The sequence below is a fragment of the Solea solea genome, chromosome 9, assembly GCF_958295425.1.
Source record: "Solea solea chromosome 9, fSolSol10.1, whole genome shotgun sequence".
NCBI lineage: Eukaryota > Metazoa > Chordata > Actinopteri > Pleuronectiformes > Soleidae > Solea > Solea solea.
The window spans coordinates 22625282-22646782 of record NC_081142.1 but is presented as its reverse complement, the minus strand read 5'-3'; the positions used below and the strand labels follow the sequence as shown (position 1 = coordinate 22646782).

The window sequence follows — 21501 nt, the reverse complement described above, 5'->3', positions numbered from 1 at the left end:
GCTCCTCGGTTATGCTTACAACCCCCCCGCCTCGCGTGTCGCAGCCGCCGCGACACCGTCCTTTGAAAATGTCTCGTGAAAGGAGAGAAAAGCGGCTCTCGGCTGAAAGTGCAGCCCGCGAAGCGGCTCAGTCAGCTGGCCCTGAGTCAGGAGAGGGAAGGCCCTCTGCGGTACCGTTACCGTTAGGTAGCGGGGGCTCGCGTTAGCCGCGGCTGGTGCCTGTCATTTCTCCACACACACGCCATGTTTTTATGTGTGTGAATGTTGTGAATATAATGTGCGCCGCGGGGAGTAAAGTAGACGCTCTACCGCCTACTTTTATGTGACAAAAAGCGGCAGAAAAGTGAGTCGGCGCTCGCTCGGAACGTGAGCCTAGCAGAGATTAGCCTAGCTTAGCTTAGCTTAGATGCAGAGAGGAGAGAGTGAGGATGAGGACGCTGGTGGTGATGAAGACATGAAGGCACAGAGAGGGATGCAGGATGCTGAGATCATCACAACAATCACATTATCTACTAATGCTCCGAATACTGCGGAGTCTATGTTATATATAAGTGCTTTTTTAAAAGATATTTATATATATATATATATATAAATAAATATATATATATATAAAAACAAATATATATATATATATATATATATATATATATATACATATATATATATATATGTATGTGTGTATATATAAATACACGCACTTAACTGTCATGGACTCAACCAGGTTAGACCCGTCATGAAATAGTAGTACATATATATGTATGTTGTAATGTTGCATTTTTGTTTGAAAACATCACATCATACACATACACATAATAATAATAATAATAATAATAATAATAACATACATAACATTACTACCCCCAATCACAACAATCAGTACAGGCTGGGCAAACAAAATGAGCGAATAAGGTTACGTCACAAAAATTAGTAATAAATAAAATAAATGATGAGCTGTTAGTTGTATAAATCGTATAAAATCTAGAAAGTGACACCAGACTAGAGCTGCAACTAATGATTATATTTATAATCGATTAATCTGTCAATTATTTTCTCGATGAATCGAGTCATCGTTTGATCCATAAAATGTCAGAAACCATTAATAAATGTTGATCAGTGTTTGTCAAACCAGGAAATTACGATGTTCTCAAACGTCTTTGTTTTTGTCCACAAAAAACAAAAAAATTATTCATGATGATGATTTTAATGATTTCTTTGTTTATATGGAGCAAAGAAATTTAAAAAAATAACATTTAAGAAGCTGAAACAATCAGAAATCTTGTTTTAATCATGAAAAAAGCTTCAAACCGATTAATCGATTATCAAAATAGTTGACGATTCATTTAGTAATCGATTAATCGAGTAATTTCATCTCTACACCAGACCTCATACAATTTACCCCTACTATCCTCCAGTCTTGCAATACAATCCTCAATAATAGTATAGTGATATTACTTCACCTTGTTATTTCAATCATTATTCTTTTCAGTCTCCTAATTAGAATACTGTGATGGAGTATTCGGGCCAAACTGAAGAGAGAGAGGAAGAGAAAAAATCTTAATCGTCATGTTATTATTATTATTGTTATTATTATTGTAATTTCTTGTATCATGATTTAATTAGGACTGACTGTGTGATGATGTTCTGCCATAGTGTGATTAATAAAGTCCTCCCTTTGCCACAGTTGTCAAGTGGGAACCCCGTGTTTGAGAACTTTTACAGACAGGTAAGAGGATCAGCAGATTATTGCACAGAGGTTCTATGATATATTTTTTTTTTGCAGAATTATGAAAGGAAAATGTCAAACTCCCACTTTCTAGGAAAGTTTATATTGTTGTTTAAATAGTGGTGAATCTGTAACCTCATCCCCAGTTATTCACAGGATTCATGTGCGAGTGAATGGTGAAAACTGATGTGTTAATTACTATGAATGAGATAAAAAAAACGATATAAATACAGATAATATACCACTGATCTCGCATTTTGACACCCTTTTTTCTGAAACTAAACCGCAGTTTCCAGACTTAAGTTGGCAGATTTTATTCGATTTTTAAGACGGTAACACATGTCTGTTTTGGTCCCAGGTGGATCCAGGGAACACGGGGAGAGTGGGACCAACAGAAGCTGCCCTGTTCTTAAAAAAGTCTGGACTCCCTGATGTTACACTGGGAAAGGTACGTGGTGTCAGAGGTCACACACAGATTTGTTTGTGTGTTTTGAGCAGTCAAATTCACTTCTGAATCTTTTCTTGGATGCTTTTTCTTTGCCAAATTGTTATTTTGGTATAATTCACTCTTTGGAAGGTTAAATTTGTGTCCTGAAAAGGAGCCACATTCCACTTGATTTAATCGCAGGAAAAGATGAGACTGGGTCACTTAAATATACCAGGAGATTGTCTGCGTATAGCGACACTTCTGTGCTCTGTCCCACGATGTCGTATTTCTTGCAAAAGTTAAGAGGTTTTCAGTGCTTTTGCAAAGAATTAAAGGCAACACTGGGCTCTTGAATTTTTGTTTTCTAGCAATAAAAAGGTCAATTATTGTGTTTTTTTTTATTTTGAGAAGTTATTATTAGTTATATATATGAAGTTTCATTAAGTGTGTTTAGTTTTCATAATTTCATCAACTGTGTTTGCTTTCTTTGTGAACGGAATTCCACGTCAAGGTTAAAGAGGTTATGTAATGAAAAAGCGTTGTATTTTTTAATGAGTTCAGCGAAGGTCGTGCTAAGATACGACAGGAAAACCCTGAGGATTAAAGAAAGAAAGAAAATATTTACACGGTGAGTCAGCGGAGTGACAGACGGAGAGGATATTGATGAACCTTCATTGAGTCTCAGGCAGAGTTTATATATGAGGTAGTTTCACATTTCAGTCCATACAGGACAAGTACAGATGATATTATTTATATGAGTATAAGTTACAGTCTTTATTTAAATAACCTTGAGCTTTGAGAGAAGTGAAGAAACTGATCGTCTTACTCTTGTCACTGCAGCTCATGTGTGGTCAGATGATTGATGAGAGGTGGGAATAATTAGGCCGATATTTTCCTTTTTTAATACTTATTATACACATTTTTGTTCTCAGAAACTTGATAATTGTTGCTAAGTTTTGTTCATTACAAAATTACAAAAAATTGCCACCAATTATGTGAAAATTTGCATTGGCCACAGAAAACACATTGGTTTACATCTTGAAGTGCAGATTTTTTACTGACTCTTTATTAAACACACTTGGTTAATGAATGAATGAATATCTTTATTTAAGGTTACATTCATATAAAAAGTGAAATAATTTAGCACAATTATGCCAATAACCGAAAAACAGGGCATTAGTGAACAATACAATATCCTATAAGGCCGTTTTTATGCAATAAATTTGATTTGGATTTGGATTTACATTTAATGTTTTCTATGTGTGGTTTCTAACAAAGTTTGTGGTCTATAATGATTCCCAATAACTTCAACTCTATGTCAGAATGTGTCCTGGTGCTACCAAAGATCATTAATTGTGTTTTACTTTCATTTAATGATAACTTATTGTAGTTATTGTGGTGTCATTCTCATTCAACCTCTTTATGTCTTCATGATTTGAGTTTTTCAAGTTTCTTTTTCACCTCCATCTGTAAAAAGAAATCTAACTAATGATAACAAATAAGGCTACGTTTACATGACGACGGTCTGACCAGAAGACGCAAAAGTGGCGTCCCGTCTTCACTTTTTATTCCACGTTTAGACAAGCGTTTCGGGAGGAAATCTGCGTGCATACGGTGACGCAAAAGTGTGTGGAATTCGATTTGGTATGCATGCCAGGCGGCTAGGTGGCGCTGTGATACACTATCACACAACACCGCTATGTATGAGCGCATGCACAGAATCTTCCTTCCTCTCCGCAGAAAGCAAAACAGATTACACAGATTGTACAGATAATATTACTGAACAGCGATCCTTCGCTGTTCAGTAATATTATCTGTACATATCCTGTACATTTCGTGTACATTTATTAGAGCTGCCAGAGCAGCTTGAAAGTCCATCCCATGGAAATAATCCGACATGTTTGTTTAGTTCCCTGTACTGGCGCATGTATGTGACGTAAACGCGTACGCGTGAGCAGATAAAATATTTTGTTGTTTATACCCGCAAGCGACCTTGTGTGAACGGGGCCTAATAAACTAAATATTAAATACATGAAAAAACCCTCTTTTGGATGGAAAAATAAACATTTATCAAGTTTCTGAGAGCAAAATAATTGGCTGATTAATACATTATACTGGCCTGATTAATAGGTTTACCTCTAATGAAGATGTAACATTTGAATTTCACATTTATTGTGTGTAAAATGCTGTGTTTCTGTGTTTTTGTTTTTCAGATTTGGGATTTGGCTGATCCTGATGGAAAAGGCTACTTGGACAAACAGGTACGGAACTCATTTTTCCAGCAGCTGCTGCTGCGACATCAACATGAACTCATATCACACGTTATTAATTACATTATTGAGACTGTGATGAACAGCAAAAAATGACAATCAGTGACAAAGTGAAGCCAAATGTCTGCGAGCAAATCTAATAAAGGTGATCTTTTGGTTGTGATGGTGAAGCTGCTGTTAACGTCACCAGCTCAAAGAAAACATATTTCTGTGTGTGTGTGTGTGTGTGTCTGTTGTCTCTCAGGGATTCTACGTGGCTCTGCGGCTCGTGGCCTGCGCTCAGAGCGGTCAGGAAGTCAGTCTGTCCAGCCTCAACCTCACAGTCCCTCCCCCCAAGTTTGTGAGTGAGATTTCTGTCATTAAATCCTTGATTTAACTCCATTCTGTGTGTAAAAGAATAAACTTCATATCAGACCTGCTTATTCATAATTAATTTGTTACAAACACAATTTTTTACCCCTCATTTTCATGTTGTTTATGTTCTGATTTCAGAAGGACACCAGCAGTCCATCTCTGAGCAGCACAGTCCCTGCTGACTTACACTGGGCTGTAAGGGTGTGTACGCAGTGATATTTTACAGTGACTTACATTTGAATAAACCTGCTTCTTCACCACAAATTTGCTCACCAGACTGCGTGTTTTCCCTTTGTAGCCAGAAGAGAAAAGTAAGTTTGATGGAATCTTTGAAAGTTTGGCTCCTGTTAACGGCCTGTTGTCCGGGGACAAGGTCAAGCCAGTCCTCATCAACTCCAAGCTACCTCTGGACATCCTCGGCAAGGTAGAAAACCCCAAACACTCAAAGCGAGATTTGAAATCACAAATTGTTAACAGATTATAATCCATGATTATTTCCTGCTGTCAGGTTTGGGACCTGAGTGACATTGATAAAGACGGACATCTGGACAGAGATGAGTTTGCAGTGGTGAGTGTTTTCATCTTTATCATCTTCATCTTCCTCATCATCATTTTCAGAAATGTTCAGAAAGTGAGGACATTTTTAGATAGTGATGACATGTGTCTTCACCTCTGACATTTTCTGGACCAAATGACTCATCAATTAATGGAGTAAATAATCGAAAGATGAATCAGTAATGAAATAATCTTCCTAATTGTTACCACAACTCAGAAATCCACACTTATGCAAAAACAAGTCACAAAACTGATAAAATACACCGTTTAGTGTAGTAGTGGATCAGGTTTGTTACAGAAAATAACTGTAACATTGACTGTAAGTGTGTATTTATACCGTGTTGTCCTCTCCAGGCCATGCACCTGGTGTACCGGGCGCTGGAGAAAGAACCCGTCCCTGCTCTCCTCCCCTCGTCCCTCATCCCTCCATCCAAGAGGAAGAAGAGTCTGGGCTCGGTGGTGATGAGCTCGGTGCCTGGACTTCCTGCCAGTCCTCCACCTCCTAAAGACTCACTGCGCTCCACGCCTTCCCACGGCAGTATGAACTCGCTCAACAGCACAGGCAGCCTGTCGCCCAAACACACACTCAAGTCTGGACAGGTAGTGACACACACACACACACAGTGAAAAAACTGTAAAAAAGTAGATGTTTTAAAAGATAGATATGATAAGTTTGAAATCTCTCTCTCTCTGTGTCTCAGCATTCACTGAACTGGGTGGTTCCCGTGTCAGACCGTGGTCGCTATGACGACATCTTCCTGAAGACAGATGCTGACCTGGATGGTTTTGTCAGTGGACATGAAGTGAAGGACATCTTCATGCAGTCTGGACTTTCTCAGAACCTCCTTGCCCACATATGGTAGGCTATCTGCTGTATTTCCATTATTGGCAAGGTTTGTTATTACTGCTATATTATATTAGGCACCAGTTCTAATGAAACACTAGTAAGAAATATAATAATATAATAATAATATAAGTAAAATATAGTAGTGAGTTCTGTGTTTGACTTAAAGTGAAGCTTGAGAAAACAAGGCGACGTGCAAAGGATACAAGGAGCAACCAGTATTTAACCAGTTCAAAAAAAAGTTAAACTAATAAAATGTAGGCCAGCTGAAGTCTACGATATCTTTAGAATATATTCACAGCTTTATCCGGTTGAATGACAGCCTTTTCAGCCTCATAAACAGGAAGTTTGTGTCAGTTTCTGAACCTCTCAGTCCCTGCACCAAAGATTTAACATCATAGCACACAGCAGTTTCTGATCCACTGCTGCCTCCATTATTAACTTCAAATGTGTTATTTACTGATGTGTGTGTTTGAAATCAATTGTTTGGCACAAATAATTCAGATGAGGCAACATTGGACCAGCAGCTCCTGTGTGTCTGTGAGCTAAAATCACTGATTCTCTCTTTGGACTTTGGTGCAGAAGTTTTCAAGTTTCAGGTGGAAAAGCAGGCTAAGAAAACAAGGACATTTTCGGAAAGAGAGGACATTTTCAGAAAAAGAGGACTTTTCAGAACGAGAGGACATTTTCAACCCATTGGTTAATAATTAATGGGTCAGTTTGACTATTGTTCTCTGTTTAAGTAATATCACTTGATCAAGTCTATTCTAACATTCAACACTACAAAATAAGTAATTAAAGTATGTATGATTGGTACTGATATCGTATCGCATCGATATCGGCATCGGCCAATACTGCAGGCTGCAATATCGGTATCGTATCGGAAGTGAAAAAGGGACATCCCTATCAGTCAGCAATACAACCACAGAAACTGGACTATCCCTTTAATGGTAGGATAGGATAATGCGGTTCTGTCACAGCAGTTAAGTATTAGGGCTTGGTATCAGCCAACAATTTCCTGAATCGATTTGATTGAGATTAACAAGGTCTCAATTCGATTTGATCCATGATTCGATTAAATTCTGATTGAATTAGAATTTTTCAATTACAATACCACTCTTAGTGGACATTCAAGTGCTACATTAAGTACTGAGCTAGAAAATGCCTCATAAATGCCATTACCTGCATTTAACTAAATAAATGTGAACAGCTCTGTTCTGCGTAGTTCATTCATTCATACAGCTCTCTTGAGTTAGCAAACCTATCAGCCAATCAGAAAATAGTATTTGTTGTAAAGTCTGAAAATACGTCCACGAACGTCTTCCTTGCACAGCCAAACCTCGTCGTTAGTCTCACGAGATTATTGAGAGTATTGTACATCTCCAGTTTTGCAAATTGAACACTAGTAAGTGGCCTTACTGCACCTTCACACATTGTAAGTTATGTGTTTATGTAATGTGTTGTAAAATCCCTTTGTGTTTATGTAAGTGATTTATAAACTGCTGACAAAATTATTGTATCATAAGATAAATAGACCGTCCAGTGTGTTGACTCTCTGCTGCCTCCTGCAGGGCTTTGGCAGACACGCGGCAAATAGGCAAACTTTCCAGGGAGCAGTTTGCCCTCGCGATGCATCTCATCCAGCAGAAAGTCAGCAAGGGAATCGACCCTCCACAGGCCCTCAGCGCTGACATGATCCCCCCTTCTGAGAGAGGCACGCCCGTACCAGTAGGTCCCACAAACACACACATACACACACACATCCATAAGGAACTACCGGTCCTGACTCCAAACACACACTGCTGTCAGAATGGTGCTGTCGCTCAGCAGCTGCTGCTTCTGTCACTGTCCCCGCTATGAGTAACTGTGTGTGTTTTCTTTGTGGCTGCAGAGTATGTCTGGATATATGACTCCTGTGGGATCAGAGATGGCTGCTCTGTCTGATATGAGAAGGGTGAGTCATGGAATTTTCATCATCTCTTGTTTTTCCTGCACTAATGTACACATGTTGTTTGTTGAGGTTTGAGGACGACTTCAGAATGTAAATCTAACAGAACGTCTGTCACTGACTGTGAATCACATTTACAGTCCACTGTGATTCTGTCTCATGTGCTGCTGATGTTTCTACCTCCTCCTCTTCCTCCTTCTCTCTCAGGCGTTAATGTTGCAGTTGTGGGTAGGTAACATGGACTGACAGTGTGTCCATCTATAAATGCTTTCAGCAGTCGCTGTTTTCTGGAAAGCATTTACAAAACGATTCTTTTGCAGTGACAATGTCTTACCCTGTCGACTTGTCTGCTGACGGAGGGAAGATTCAAGATCAGGGACCTAAGAAATCTGAAATGGCACAGATGGTGCCAAACTGTGCCAAACTAGAGAAGGCCTCAGCATCTCTTTACTAAAACCTCTGTAATTTTACTATATTTTCACGTCAGCAGCATCAGCCTTTGCACAGCTCATGTCCACATGTTGTTACACGACCTTCTTGAGTTTTTAAGCTCCTACTGCATATTTTTAAAGGTGATATTTACTTGAAAATGCAATCTTTTTTTAGGCGAGACGAAAATGTTGGGTTCCATCTGCATTTACTCAGTGGCATCTACAGTGATGCTTACACTTCTGATGGAATCTCACAAGAGATATCTTTATTCTGATACCAAGATAATTCACATAGAGCTTGTAATTGCAGAGATGTACTCTACTATTTAGTTTGGGCATGTCATTTCTGAGCAGGGACCCCAAAAAGAGGGTCAGGGAAGAAGAGGGTGCAACATTTAGCAGGGTTTATTTGACAGAAATGAATGGATATACTTTTAAAAACTTTATGGGCCTTAGAACAAGACTTTTATATGTATTTTAGGCCTTGCTTTATGGAGGCAACATCTTAAAAAACATTCAGAATTTTACTTGTACAATCTTTTTATCTGTTTTTTTTTAAAAAAACTTCAACATAAACACTGACTGTAAAGGCTGTAGTACATATGTCAGGGCTGTATGTGGCGCTGTAGTGCTGTTACAGAAATACCCCAGAAGCAGAGATAAAATAAAGTTTTATTTGAATGTAGTATACGTGACAATATATATAATCACAGAACAGAATAAAGAAAATAGAAGTTTTTACTGGTTGTATGCATGTTGTATACATGCTTCCAAAACGCTGGTTCTGTGTGGCTAAAAGCTGATATGATAAAAGACTTAAGCGGATTCTCTTGAATTCATTTATGTGTGTGTGCGTGGCCTCTTACACTTGCGTCAGTAATGTGAAAAATCACCGTCATTCAGACTTTTTAAATGTGCTCAATGGGAGATTTGTAAAAAATCCTGAATCTTTCCTTTCCATAGCAGCAGTGAGTGGTGATACTTCCCCCACATGTTACCACCACTTCACCCTCTGTGGTGTTCTTCTTCTTATTCTTATTAACCACTATTTTATGTCCTCTCACCTCTCTTTACCTCGTCCTCCTTCCTCTGGCCTTGTGTGTTTTTGGCTCAGCTGGTGCCATTTTATTGTCACACTGTTTTCAAACAAACATATTTAACTTTTCCAACCTGCTGTCTTTTTTTGTGTCCTCCCTCTCTCTCTCTGTCCTCGTCGTCCTCTCACCAGGACAGCTCCAGTTCAGTGGGTTCAGGCGAGTTCACTGGCATCAAAGAGTTGGAAGACCTCAGCCAGGAAATAACACAACTACAAAGGTAACAGTAGTTTTTTTTTTTATATAATAAAAGAAATAATATACGTGTTTTTAAAAAAAATTATAATTAATATCAAAGTTCCTCAGGGCAAGGGGAAATGGTGGCACTGATTCTGTCTCAATAATTCAGATAATTATCAGATTGGATTAGAGCGGCAACTAACGTTTATTTTCATCATCGATTAATCTGTCGATTATTTCCTTGATTAATCGAGTCATTGTTTGATTTCTTTGTTACATGGAGCAAAGAAACTAGAAAATATTCACATTTGAGAAGCTGATAAATCACAGAAACTAGAAAATATTCACATTTAAGAAGCTGAAAATGTCAGAAACTAGAAAATATTCACATTTAAGAAGCTGAAAATGTCAGAAACTAGAAAATATTCACATTTAAGAAGCTGAAAAAATCTGAGAAACTAGAAAATATTCACATTTAAGAAGCTGAAACAATCATAAAACGTCCTTAAAAACACTCAAACCAATGAATCGATTGTCAAAATAGTTGACGATTAATAATCGAGTAATGGTTTCAGCCCTTATTTTCCGACCACTAAAACAATTTGAAAATATTTGTATTAGTTATTTATTAGTATAATATGAGCTTTCATCCACAATAATGCTTAAAACTATGAATTGATTATTAATTAGCGCTGCAACTACCGATTATTTTCACAATCAATTCATCTGCTGATCATTTTCTCGCTTTATCGATGAGTTCAGAGAAATGTTGATGATGATGTTCTCAAATGTCTTGTTTTTGTCCAAAAACCAAAATGATTCATTATTAATGATTTATTTATTACAATGGAGCAATGAAACCAGAAAATATTCATTTAAGAAGCTGAAAAAACCCTCAAACTAATAGTTGACAACAAATTTAGTACTTGATTAATAATATGACTGCAAGGGGTCATCAATTAAAGTAAAAGTTCTGTTCAACAGAACATAGATTTGTCGTGAGCTGTATATTTTATTGAGGATTTGATTGAATCTCAGACCAGTACAAGTCACATTTAATTTGATTTTATCTCACTCATGTGGGTTGGTGTGCTCATGTTGGTGTCTGTGTGCGTTTCAGGGAAAAATACACTCTTGAGCAGGACATCAGGGAGACAGAGGAGGCCATCAGGTATAAGAGCGCAGAGGTTCAGGTGAGAAGGAGCACATACAGGGCCTGTGTTGCTTTATTGCGGAGGAGGAGCCACTTGTTCTTCATTCGTGCTTGGAAGTTTTGTTTGACTCCATTTGTCCACCAGGAGATGCAGAATGACCTGGACAGAGAGACGGCCAGCCTGCAGGAGCTGGAGGCTCAGAAACAGGACGCTCAGGAGCGTCTGGAGGAGATGGACCAGCAGAAACATAAACTAGAAGACATGCTCAACGAGGTCCGGATCAAGTGCCAGGAAGAGTCTCAAATGGTGAGGAAGAGGAGGAGGAGCTGTAAGGGAGAGGAACAGTACATGATTTTAGTAGTTCAATGGTCATCTCACTATATCTTCTGCCTCCAGATCTCAACGCTCCAAACGCAGATCCACTCCCAGGAGTCAGACCTGCTGAGCCAGGAGGAAGAGCTGAGCCGGGCCAAGGCCGACCTGGGTCGACTCCAGCAGGAGGAGAAACAGCTGGAACAGAGTCTGGCTGCTGGGAAGATCCAGCTGGAGACCATCATCAAGTCTCTGAAGGCCACACAGGACGAGATCAACCAGGTAGGACATGAGGCCTGTTCGTGTGTGTGTGTGTCTTAGAACTATCAACAGGGGGCGCCCTTGCTTTACATAATCTACTACTTCCTTACCTCTGAAGCCAGTATTTGGTCCTCCTGCACCATCAGAAGATGCATGTGTGTGTGTTCTTTTATCTTTCTGGCAGAAACATTGACCTTGTCAGGACCAATAGTCCAAAGCCTGGTCCTAATGAATCCTTCATTCCAAGTGCAATAAGTATTCTTAACTCCTCAAAGTGACCACTGAGGTTTTTAATCCACAGCTGCAGTAAGGAGCACTTTTTAATCTAATCTGTGTCAGTTTTTTACAATTCTTCTGTCTCCTCTTCATCTTATTTTAAGTGGTGCTATTTTTTTATGACTTTTCCTACGTTTCCTTTCAGGATTTATATGTTGCAGAGCCAAAGTTCTATTCTTTTTTATTCTGTGTTCTGCTCTGATGGGATTTAAACTCCCTCCCGTACTCTGTCACCGCTCCCTCCTACGGTCACATCACACAGAAAGTTAAAGAGTCCCCAGAGTTGATGGTTTCCCCATGCTCTCTGTAATATTATCCACTCTCTTCCTTTGCTTGTGAGAACAGTCATTTTGATTTTCATGACATGGTTCTCAAAGAACTTCTTTTTTTTATTATTCATAAAAAAATACCCAACATAAAATCTGCCACCCGTGGGTGTTCTAGCACTTCATACAAACCAAAGTGCATGTCATATACCCCCCAAAAAATAGGTCTGAATCCATTGCCTGTCTTGTATTACATGCCAGGAGGAAATGCCCTCAAAGTATGAAGGCACTCAATTGGCCACAAAGGTGGCGTTGAAAAGTTCTTTTAATGGAGAACAGCTGCTGTGTTCAATGTGGATTCATGTGAGTCCTGCTCATTCATTCACACACACGTCTTCCAAAAGGCAGCCTAAACTAGAATCACCAGCTTGTGTTCTTATGAGGACGTATTTCACGACTGGAGCTGCAACCATTAAATTAATCCAGCTATCTTGTTCTGTTTTAAAATTACACTTTTTCAATGATTTCTTTGTTCTATGGAGCAAAGAAACCAGAAAATGTACAATATTGAAGACGCGTGGTCATGAAGTTCCTGGAAAGGTTTTGAAATGAGAAAAATGGATATAATATTTATATAATCTTATATAATATAAGAAGCTGTGTGAACGTCTCTTATGTCACTTAAGTTGCATGATTCACGTGTTGTGTTCACTTCTGAGTGAAATGAGCAAAGTCTTAAAAGTTAATCTGCACAAGTTCCAGGCCAGTCTGTGACGTTTGAATGACAAATATAAGACGTAGTTCAACAGAGACACAAAACAGGTGCCAACCTTTGTTAAACTACTGAAATAGAGTCATTGAAGTTGAGTAAAATATTGTTGAATAGTTTTGAAAATGATTTGGTAATTGACTTCACAGTAAAAACATTTTAAAAAAGCTGCATAATAATCGGCATGTGATGCTGGTGCTAAACTCCACTTGTGTCTTTTTTTGTGTGTGTCCCGCAGGCTCGCAGCAAACTGTCACAGATTCAGGACAGCCAACAGGAAGTGTCCAAAAGCATCGAGCAGTACAACAGCACGCTGAACGGAACCCACGGAGGCAGCATGACCAACCTGGCAGACATGAGCGAGGGCTTCAGTGACCGAGAGAATGGAGGATTCCCAGCCATGATGAGAGCAGCACAGGTCAGCATTTCGGCTCTGGTCGATATCAGGGTGCAGCGTGACGCATGGAATCCTGACTTTTCTCTATACTAATTCACATGGCTATGTTTTCATCGCTGGACCGCGATCAACTCAAGCAGCGTAGTAGGTTCCTAACAGTGGAACTTTGCCAGTCAGAGTACATTTTTTACATTTTTAACGACACCACCGTGAACATCCATCGTCTTAAAAACTCCCCCCTCCCTTCCCTTTTCCTGGCCATATGCATTTATTTTCAACGGCGCTGGTGAGCACAAGCCATGGAGCCAAGTGTGATGTTCACTTGTGTGTGTGTGTGTGTGTGTGTGGCCCCTTGCTTGCTCACTCGCTCGGTCAGACAGTCGTTTCCTCTTTCTCGCTTCCTCCAACAACGGTGCATCTCCGCTTCTTTTTCGCTGGCTCTGGCGTGGTGAAAGTCTAAAATAAACCTTGATCTTATTGCAGGTACCTGGCAATAAGAGGGTATGTGTGTATGTACTGTAGTGCTGTGAAGCAATATGTGTTTGTGGCCCTGATCTTGCAAGGCTGGTTTCCCACTCACAGACAGTAGGGGGCAGTGGAGACCAAATCTCCCCACAACAAGAAATTTAACGTTCATAATGAGTCTGAGGCTGTTAAATTAGGGTAAAAATCCTGCATATGTAAAAGACTGTGGTATCGTTATCCCACCAAGCAGTGTCCTCAGGGACCCCGGCCCTGCATGTCGTATATGTTGCCCTGCTCCATCAAGGGGTCCCTGGGACCAGGATTGGGGAAAAATTGAATGCTCTGCACAGTGATTTGTCTTCTTTGTTCATAGTTTTTCCCTCTTTGGCTTAGACCATTATCATGAAGATGAGAGATTACCAGCAGTTTGTTGTCATTTGAATGGCGGTCTCTTCTCTTCTTTATTATTTCCCCTCTGAGTCCACATCGTTTTTCCCTGCAGATTAGTCTTTCCCAGTAGTTTCTCCCTGCTCTGCTGTAATTCCACAGCGTAGCTCACTCCACTCATCATAATAACATCATTACCGTGGCTCAGTCACCGCTCTCACACCTGGCGAGCACAGCTCTCATTCAACATTTCCACCCAGAACTCATTCACACATGTTGCTGTGGTCTCACACTTTACGGGCTTTGTGTCCGTGTCGCTACAGCAAACACACACGTGGAAGCTTTAGTTAGTGGAAAGAGATTGAATAGCATAGTGAGCAGTAGTATTGTACTTGTATGTATATCTTTGTTAGGACGAAAAAGCTTTAAACCACAGGACGTGAGGACATTTTGAGGGTTAAGATGTTACAAATATGACAGGAACAACATTGTTGCTCATGCCATACGACTTATTTATTATTTCTCCTCTATTTGTCTTCGAAATAATAATCTGTAAAATGTGATTTTCTGTTGTTATTTCTTCTCACCTCAGGAGGATCCGTTCAAAGTGAAGCCATCAGTGTTCAACAATCAGCCTCAGGAGCTTCCTCCTGACCCCTTCCACTCTGAAGACCCCTTCATATCCGACCCATTCAAAGGTTATTATCACCTACTCTTATTTTTACTGCCTCTCCACTTTCCTCACCGTCCTTTCTCCTCATATCTTTTCTCAGATGACTCTGGCTGCCTTTTTTCAAATCAAGGTTTTTCCGACCTTGATTTGCTCTCACTATCATCTATGTCTTCTTCCGTCTCTGTTTGATTCTTCTCCTGTAGGTGACCCTTTCCAAAACGATCCTTTTGCAAAGCAGCCACCAGCACCTACAGGTATTATCTTAATCGACTCATCAATTCTCCGTTTTTTCAGCATCTTCAATGTGACTATTTTGTGGTTTATTTGCTTCATGTGACAAAGAAATCGTTAAAACTGATTCAGTTTGTGCACAAAGTTTACAATTATCATCATTTCCTGGTTTGGGAAAGCAGTTTTAAACATTTTCTGACATTTTCTGGACCAAACAATTCATTGGACGTATGAGATAACCATGAGTTGCAGCCCTAGTGCTCAGAAACATAAAAAAAATTCAAATATATGATTCAGTATCCGCTGCGGCAACCCCACAAGAAAGAGACAATCCAAAAGAAAAACTTGCATTTGTCAGTTTATACTGGTTTTCTCAATCTTCATCACAAAAGCTCAGCAAAACCAACTATATAACACCAAAATATCTTTTAAATCCAAAATGTCAACCTGCATTTGCCTAATTTTGGTGAAATATAATAACAATAATAATAATAATAATACATCACATTTATATAGCGCTTTTCTCGACACTCAAAGACGCTGTACAAACACAAAACAAAAACCAAGGACAGGACTGAAATAAAACAATGGGAAATAGACAGTTAAGTGTAAGCAGTTTTGAACAGGTGGGTTTTGAGTAATGATTTGAATGTCTTTTAGTGAGTCTGAGTTCCTGATGAGTTTTGGGAGTGAGTTCCAGAGAGTGGGGGCGGCTGCAGCAAAGGCTCGGTCCCCCAGGGTTCGGCGCTTTGTCCTGAGGGGAGTGAGGAGGTTCGAGTCAGCGGATCTGAGGCGGCGGGTGGGACAGTGTAGGTGGAGGAGGTCGGTGAGATATGAGGGAGCCAGGTTATGGAGGGACTTGTAAGTGATGAGGAGAACCTTGTATTGTATGCGGTAAGGAACAGGGAGCCAGTGGAGTTTTTTGAGGATGGGGGTGATGTGGTCACTGGAGCGGGTGTGGGTGAGCAGACGGGCAGCAGAGTTCTGGATATATTGTAGTTTTTGAAGGTGAGTGGAGGGGAGACCGTAGAGGAGGCTATTGCAGTAGTCGAGTCTGGAGGTAATGAAGGCGTGGATGAGGATTTCTGCAGTGGATTGTGAAATATGGCTAAAATAAGTACCTGTGTAAAATTACCTTGTGTTGAAAATGACTAATTTCATTCGATTTTTTCTCAGTCACTGCTGAGTTTGAGGAAAATTAGAGTATAGATACAGATTTATATGTCTATGAATAACAATAACAATGTGTTTTTATGGTTTTTTTTTATTTTGCCTTGCTCGCGGTGGAAGGCTCGCCTGCGTCACGTGTGAAAACATCAGTCAGTGAGTTCAACCGTGGCTTGTGTAACACTTCCCTCTTCTGTGATATTGTGGAGTTTCACTTCTCTGCTCATTAGATGGAGATCAGCGATAGAAATCAGCGGTGTACGTCACGCCCAGATGGACAGCGATCACACGGACTTTCTCAGGCTCGCTCCCCAACTAACACATTATTTAATTCAAGACTGATTCATTAAGAGATATTTCACTTTTTCTATACCATGTTTGCTTGGTGATGAGCAAACAACTTTCACACAACTAATGCTATTACTAATCTGTATAACCTGGTGCATTATTATACCCTATGTATGTATATATATATATATATATATGTATATATACAATATATATATGTATATGTATGTGTATGTATATATGTATATATATATATATATATATATATATATATATATATATATATATATACATATATATATATTGGACCTTACTATTGAAAGCAATCATTAAAGGGACACTTCACCAAAGAAATATACGCAAACCCTTCCGACAACTTTTCGCCTCTGATGTGTCTTGCTCATTTACGTAGGGTGCAAATCACCAAAATGGACGCCAAAATTCCAAGTGGCCGACTGCCTGTTGAGTTAAAGCCATGGTTATTTTGATCGTCTTGGTCTCTCACATCTTCCCACCAAGTTTCAGAAAATTCAGTGGAACTTAATGTATGCCGAAGTTATGGGTCACTTCCTGCTTCACAGCGAATGGTCGCAAAAACGGGGGTTGCCATGGCCACGCCGTTTTCAATCCGCAAAACCTTTCATTAGCTTTTCACCCTTGATCTGTGTAGAACAAATTGGAGCATTTTTTTATTATCTCTGTGCGACAAATGCGCTTGGAGTTCGCTCATTTACGTAGGGTGTGAATCGCCAAAATGGACACCAGAATTCTAAATGCCGACTTCCTGTTACGTTGAGGCCATGGTTACGTTGACTTTTTTGCTCGTCTGGGTCTATAACATCTTTCCACCAAGTTTGGGGAAAACTAATTGTTTGAAAGATCTCCACAAAAAGAACCCAATTCTGTTAGAAAAGCTGACGTTGTCCATCGTTTCTGCTGCAGATCCTTTTGGCGGAGACCCCTTCAAAGAGACGGACCCGTTCAAAGCTTCGTCCGAAGACTTCTTCAAGAAGACCACAAAGATGGACCCCTTCTCCACGGCAGACCCCTTCAACAAAAGTGCCACGTTACCCAACAACAAGGTACCCTTTTTAAAGACTTAGAGTTGAACATATATATGCAGGCATAAAACCTTGAGAAAATCTGTGTTTTCCTGTGATCGTATTCTTGTTCCTGGCATCTTCACTTGACGACTGCTGAGTGTGATGTTTTTCCTTGGGCAGATTTGGTGCTGCTGTAAAAAAAAATCCCTCAGATTTTTATTTTCTTGATGCACAGTCAAACAAAACAAGGGAACTCACAATCCTTAATGATATTAAGCCAAATAAAAGTTTGTGACTCAACCCGAATTTTCCCTCTGAATGTTTTCCAGCAACAAGCCACAAGTCACTTCACGAGTGGTGATCCGTTCTCTTCAAGTCACCCAAAACCCAGAGGAGCAGGTACAATTTGATTTCAATTCATGAAGAAAATCAGCAATTTTACATCACATTACACAGGATATTGATCCACTGCTGCCTCTAAACTAACTTTAAACGTGTTACTTTGTGACGTTGGTTTACAAAAGTACGACATTAAGTTCCTGGTGTTAAAATCACTCACACTCTTAATTTCCAGGCCGGAAAATGTGCTTTCCAACAGCGAGATAAATTGGCAAATGTTTTAATTTTTATTCATTTAAACTTTATTTAACCAAGGATAAAGTCTTGGCACGTAGCAGGCCATATAAGTTAGGGCACGGATACAACTCAAGCTAGCATAGTCTAAAAATAATAAAATATACATAAAAATCGACTTAAAATACACAAAATGTAGGATAAAACTACATAATCAGCATTTTTCTCAGTGTTTTTAAGCCAAACATCTACAGCCAGATGTTAATACATTCTTTAAGTAATCGCAGACGTAGATTTTTTTTTATTAAAAAAGCCGCTGATTATGTGACTAAAATCTGCCTTTTTTTCCCCTCGTGTCGCCCGCTTGCGTCCATGTCTTCAGTGAGAGCTGAAGTCTCTGTGTCTCATAAAGCCACACTTCATTAAACCTTAACAGTCGTTTTAAAGGCTTTCCATCAAGTGTTTGCGGTTTTTTCAGATGTAGAAAAGAAGAAAAAAAAAAAGACCAGGTTTTCAGGCTTCTGGATCCCCCAGAGATTCCATAAATGAAGGTTTCATGTGTGCAAGTCAACGGAATGGAAGCATGGTCTCATGTGAAAACTCTGCTGGATTTACATTTTCCATTTTAATTGGCTAAAACCTACATATGCAGTATTTATATGAGGGGGTGCAGCGGTTCAACGAGCCCATGGTTTGGTTTGTTTTGCGGTTTTGGGTCACTGTTTTTATTTTTTACACGTTAAAACCTTCTATTCCCATTGTGTCGTCGCCAACAGGATTTGGCATGTGTACTTCTCGTTACTGTAACTCCTACACCGTTTGTGATATCTAGAAAATTGAGAAACTATGGACTGGCGACTGCTGACACTAAACGGATGCCGTGTATAAACACAGTAGCTCGCACACAATCCAATCCATGCAGAATCTATACTACACACATTTAATGCACCAAGATATTGAGGTTTACGCCCCTAAACTGAACCGTGACTTGTGTGTTGAACGGTTTCACCTAAGTTATATCTACTTAAGGAAAATGCACACGTTTTTAAGTTTCTCCATATGTTGGATTTATGAACTAAATCACTTTTAGCAGTCTGTGCTCAGCAGATACCTGTTACATATATAAATAAATAATAGAGTGTAATAACATACCAGCATTAGACAAAGTGTTATCACATCAACAATCAGTGTTTGTTGTTTTTTTATTAGTGTTAATACTGTGGCAGTGGTGACACAAGTTAAAGGTGTTTAGTGTCAAAATGATGCAAACCTAAAGAGGCCACGTCTTCTCTCGTGTCCTCTGTAAAGATGTAAACATGAGCAAGGCTTTACAGCGAAGGTATGAACGGTATTTTGTTTAGTTCTACACTGCATTCAAACATATATGCTACCTAAATCTCAACTGTGACTTTACAAATGAGACTATTTGTGTTTGTTCGCTCAGTTTGCAGTAAATGTACCTTTTTTAAATTAATTTATTTATCTTTTTATTTATTTTTTTAAATAACGTCCTTGTCCCGGTGTCATTTTCAGATTTATTCGGCACGCTGGACCCGTTTGGCAGCAGTTCGTTCAGCAGCAGCAGCAACAGCTTGGGTGGATTCGCAGATTTCAGCCACATGTCCAAGACCAGAGACCCGTTTGAAGGCAGAGCCAGCTGGATGCCAGATTACCAGAAGGTTCCTGATTATCAGAAGGTTCCAGACTACCAGAAGGTTCCAGATTACCAGAAGGTTCCAGACTACCAGAAGGTTCCAGATTACCAGAAGGTATCTCCAGAAGAGGCCTCTGTTTTCCTGACAGCTCACAACAAAGGATTTTTAATTTTATGTCTTTAAAAGGAATAAATTATGAAAAGGCCTGGATTAACATCACTGAAAATGGAAGAGATTAGAGGTTGATTAAATTACAAATGTTTGTTCTCGATCAATGTTGCTAAGCAACTAAAACTTTATATTTCCTTTCTTGTCAAACATTTATTGTTAGTTTATACGTTGTTTTTTGTTTGTTTTTTTAAATACTGAAAAAACATGATAACTTCAATAACTGGTAGTGAAGTTAAGCATTTTTTTATTATTTAATGGTAGAAAATGAAGAAACTTGGCTTTCAGTGACTGATTATTTGACCTAATCTGAAACACATCTGTATTTTTAACAATTTTTTCCTCACTTTATAATGTTCAAATATAAACAACCCTCTTAAATGATGATTTAAATGTATTTTGACTGCAGAGTATATGATGTTTAAAACCATGAATTGAACTGGTTCCCCAGTAACATCCGCACCAGATTTAAGAATTGAACCACATTTCTTTTTTATGATGCTTTATCACATCACTGCCACTGAGATTACAGTGTCTGTAAAACCATGTCATTCTCTTCTGTCTTCTCACTCTATTTCCTGCCAGTCAGTATTTGTGGATGACCCATTCAGCAGGAAGAGCGATACGCCGGCTCTGCCGCCCAAGAAGAGTGTTCCCCCGAGACCCAAACCACCCAGTGGTGAGTCACATGACGCAAACCTGGACAGATGTAAAAACACACATCCAAACACGTAAGACATCAGTTGACTGAGCCACAAGCTTTCCAAACACAGTGGAGGAGACAGAATTCATCATTTTCATGGTGACCGTGCACCCTGCTAATCAAACTGCTAAAGCTTTCAATTTATAAGCAGAAGAATTTATGAAGTCAAGATTTTATCACGCAAAATACTTTATTTAATTTAATTTAACTCCTTAAAAACTATTCATCAAGAAGCTCACAGGGTTTTTGTGGGCTTCTCTTCCTACTTACTGTTCCTACTTAAATAAATGTGCTGCTCTTCTCAGGGATACATACCAAAAATCCTGTATTCTACAGGGATGTCCCAATCTGATATTGATATCTGATATCAGTCCCATATCAGCCAAAAAACAAGTATCGGATTATATCGGACTGCCTCTAAAATCTCTGATATAAGCGCTCCAATACAAACAGTCCATTCCGCTCCAGGACTTCTATCCAGCAGTGCCCGTTGTGATCACTTGGGCTCTGCGTGTTGGATGCATGTAGAGCCCACATGAACAGCGTGTGTGTGCTACTGCTATTTTAGAAAGTAAAAATTTTTCTTTAACCTCTGAAATCAGAGGCTATGAAGCCGCACAGCGAGTGCGAGCTAGCAGTTAGCATCACGCTAGCTCATCCTGAGGCATTATTTCAAACACCAGTGCCACCTGTCGATTTCAACAGCCTCCGTTTGTTAATTATACTCAAAAAACCAGCCATGCCGAGAGCTTTCTATGTTTAAATGTGTCTTGAAGCTCCACACACGGAGCTAAGTACGTCTGCGGTCCATGGGCTCCGGGTTTACTCTGAGTCACTCACCCTGTGTAGGTTGGGCTAAAAATAGTGAAAACAAGGGGGGTGTTCTC

The 21501-nt window shown here is 39.4% G+C and overlaps 1 protein-coding gene across 4 annotated transcripts in view; it reads left to right on the top strand.

Annotated features, from left to right (window-relative positions):
* The window catches only part of eps15l1a (epidermal growth factor receptor pathway substrate 15-like 1a), a 39789-nt gene that overhangs the window by 138 nt on the left and 18150 nt on the right, over nt 1-21501 (top strand). For 3 of the 4 annotated variants that reach the window (XM_058638385.1, XM_058638384.1, XM_058638388.1), the window contains exons 2-23: nt 1682-1723; nt 2082-2171; nt 4364-4411; nt 4665-4760; nt 4913-4975; nt 5073-5198; nt 5283-5342; nt 5684-5929; nt 6031-6188; nt 7745-7901; nt 8065-8127; nt 9781-9866; nt 10947-11019; nt 11125-11286; nt 11377-11574; nt 13103-13282; nt 14706-14811; nt 14990-15040; nt 17415-17554; nt 17845-17914; nt 19622-19857; nt 20497-20590. In XM_058638385.1, coding sequence (XP_058494368.1) covers nt 1682-1723; nt 2082-2171; nt 4364-4411; nt 4665-4760; nt 4913-4975; nt 5073-5198; nt 5283-5342; nt 5684-5929; nt 6031-6188; nt 7745-7901; nt 8065-8127; nt 9781-9866; nt 10947-11019; nt 11125-11286; nt 11377-11574; nt 13103-13282; nt 14706-14811; nt 14990-15040; nt 17415-17554; nt 17845-17914; nt 19622-19857; nt 20497-20590 — 2545 coding nt within the window. The remainder of the gene's footprint in view (nt 1-1681; nt 1724-2081; nt 2172-4363; nt 4412-4664; nt 4761-4912; nt 4976-5072; nt 5199-5282; nt 5343-5683; nt 5930-6030; nt 6189-7744; nt 7902-8064; nt 8128-9780; nt 9867-10946; nt 11020-11124; nt 11287-11376; nt 11575-13102; nt 13283-14705; nt 14812-14989; nt 15041-17414; nt 17555-17844; nt 17915-19621; nt 19858-20496; nt 20591-21501) is intronic. The other variant, XM_058638387.1, reaches the window with a different exon arrangement.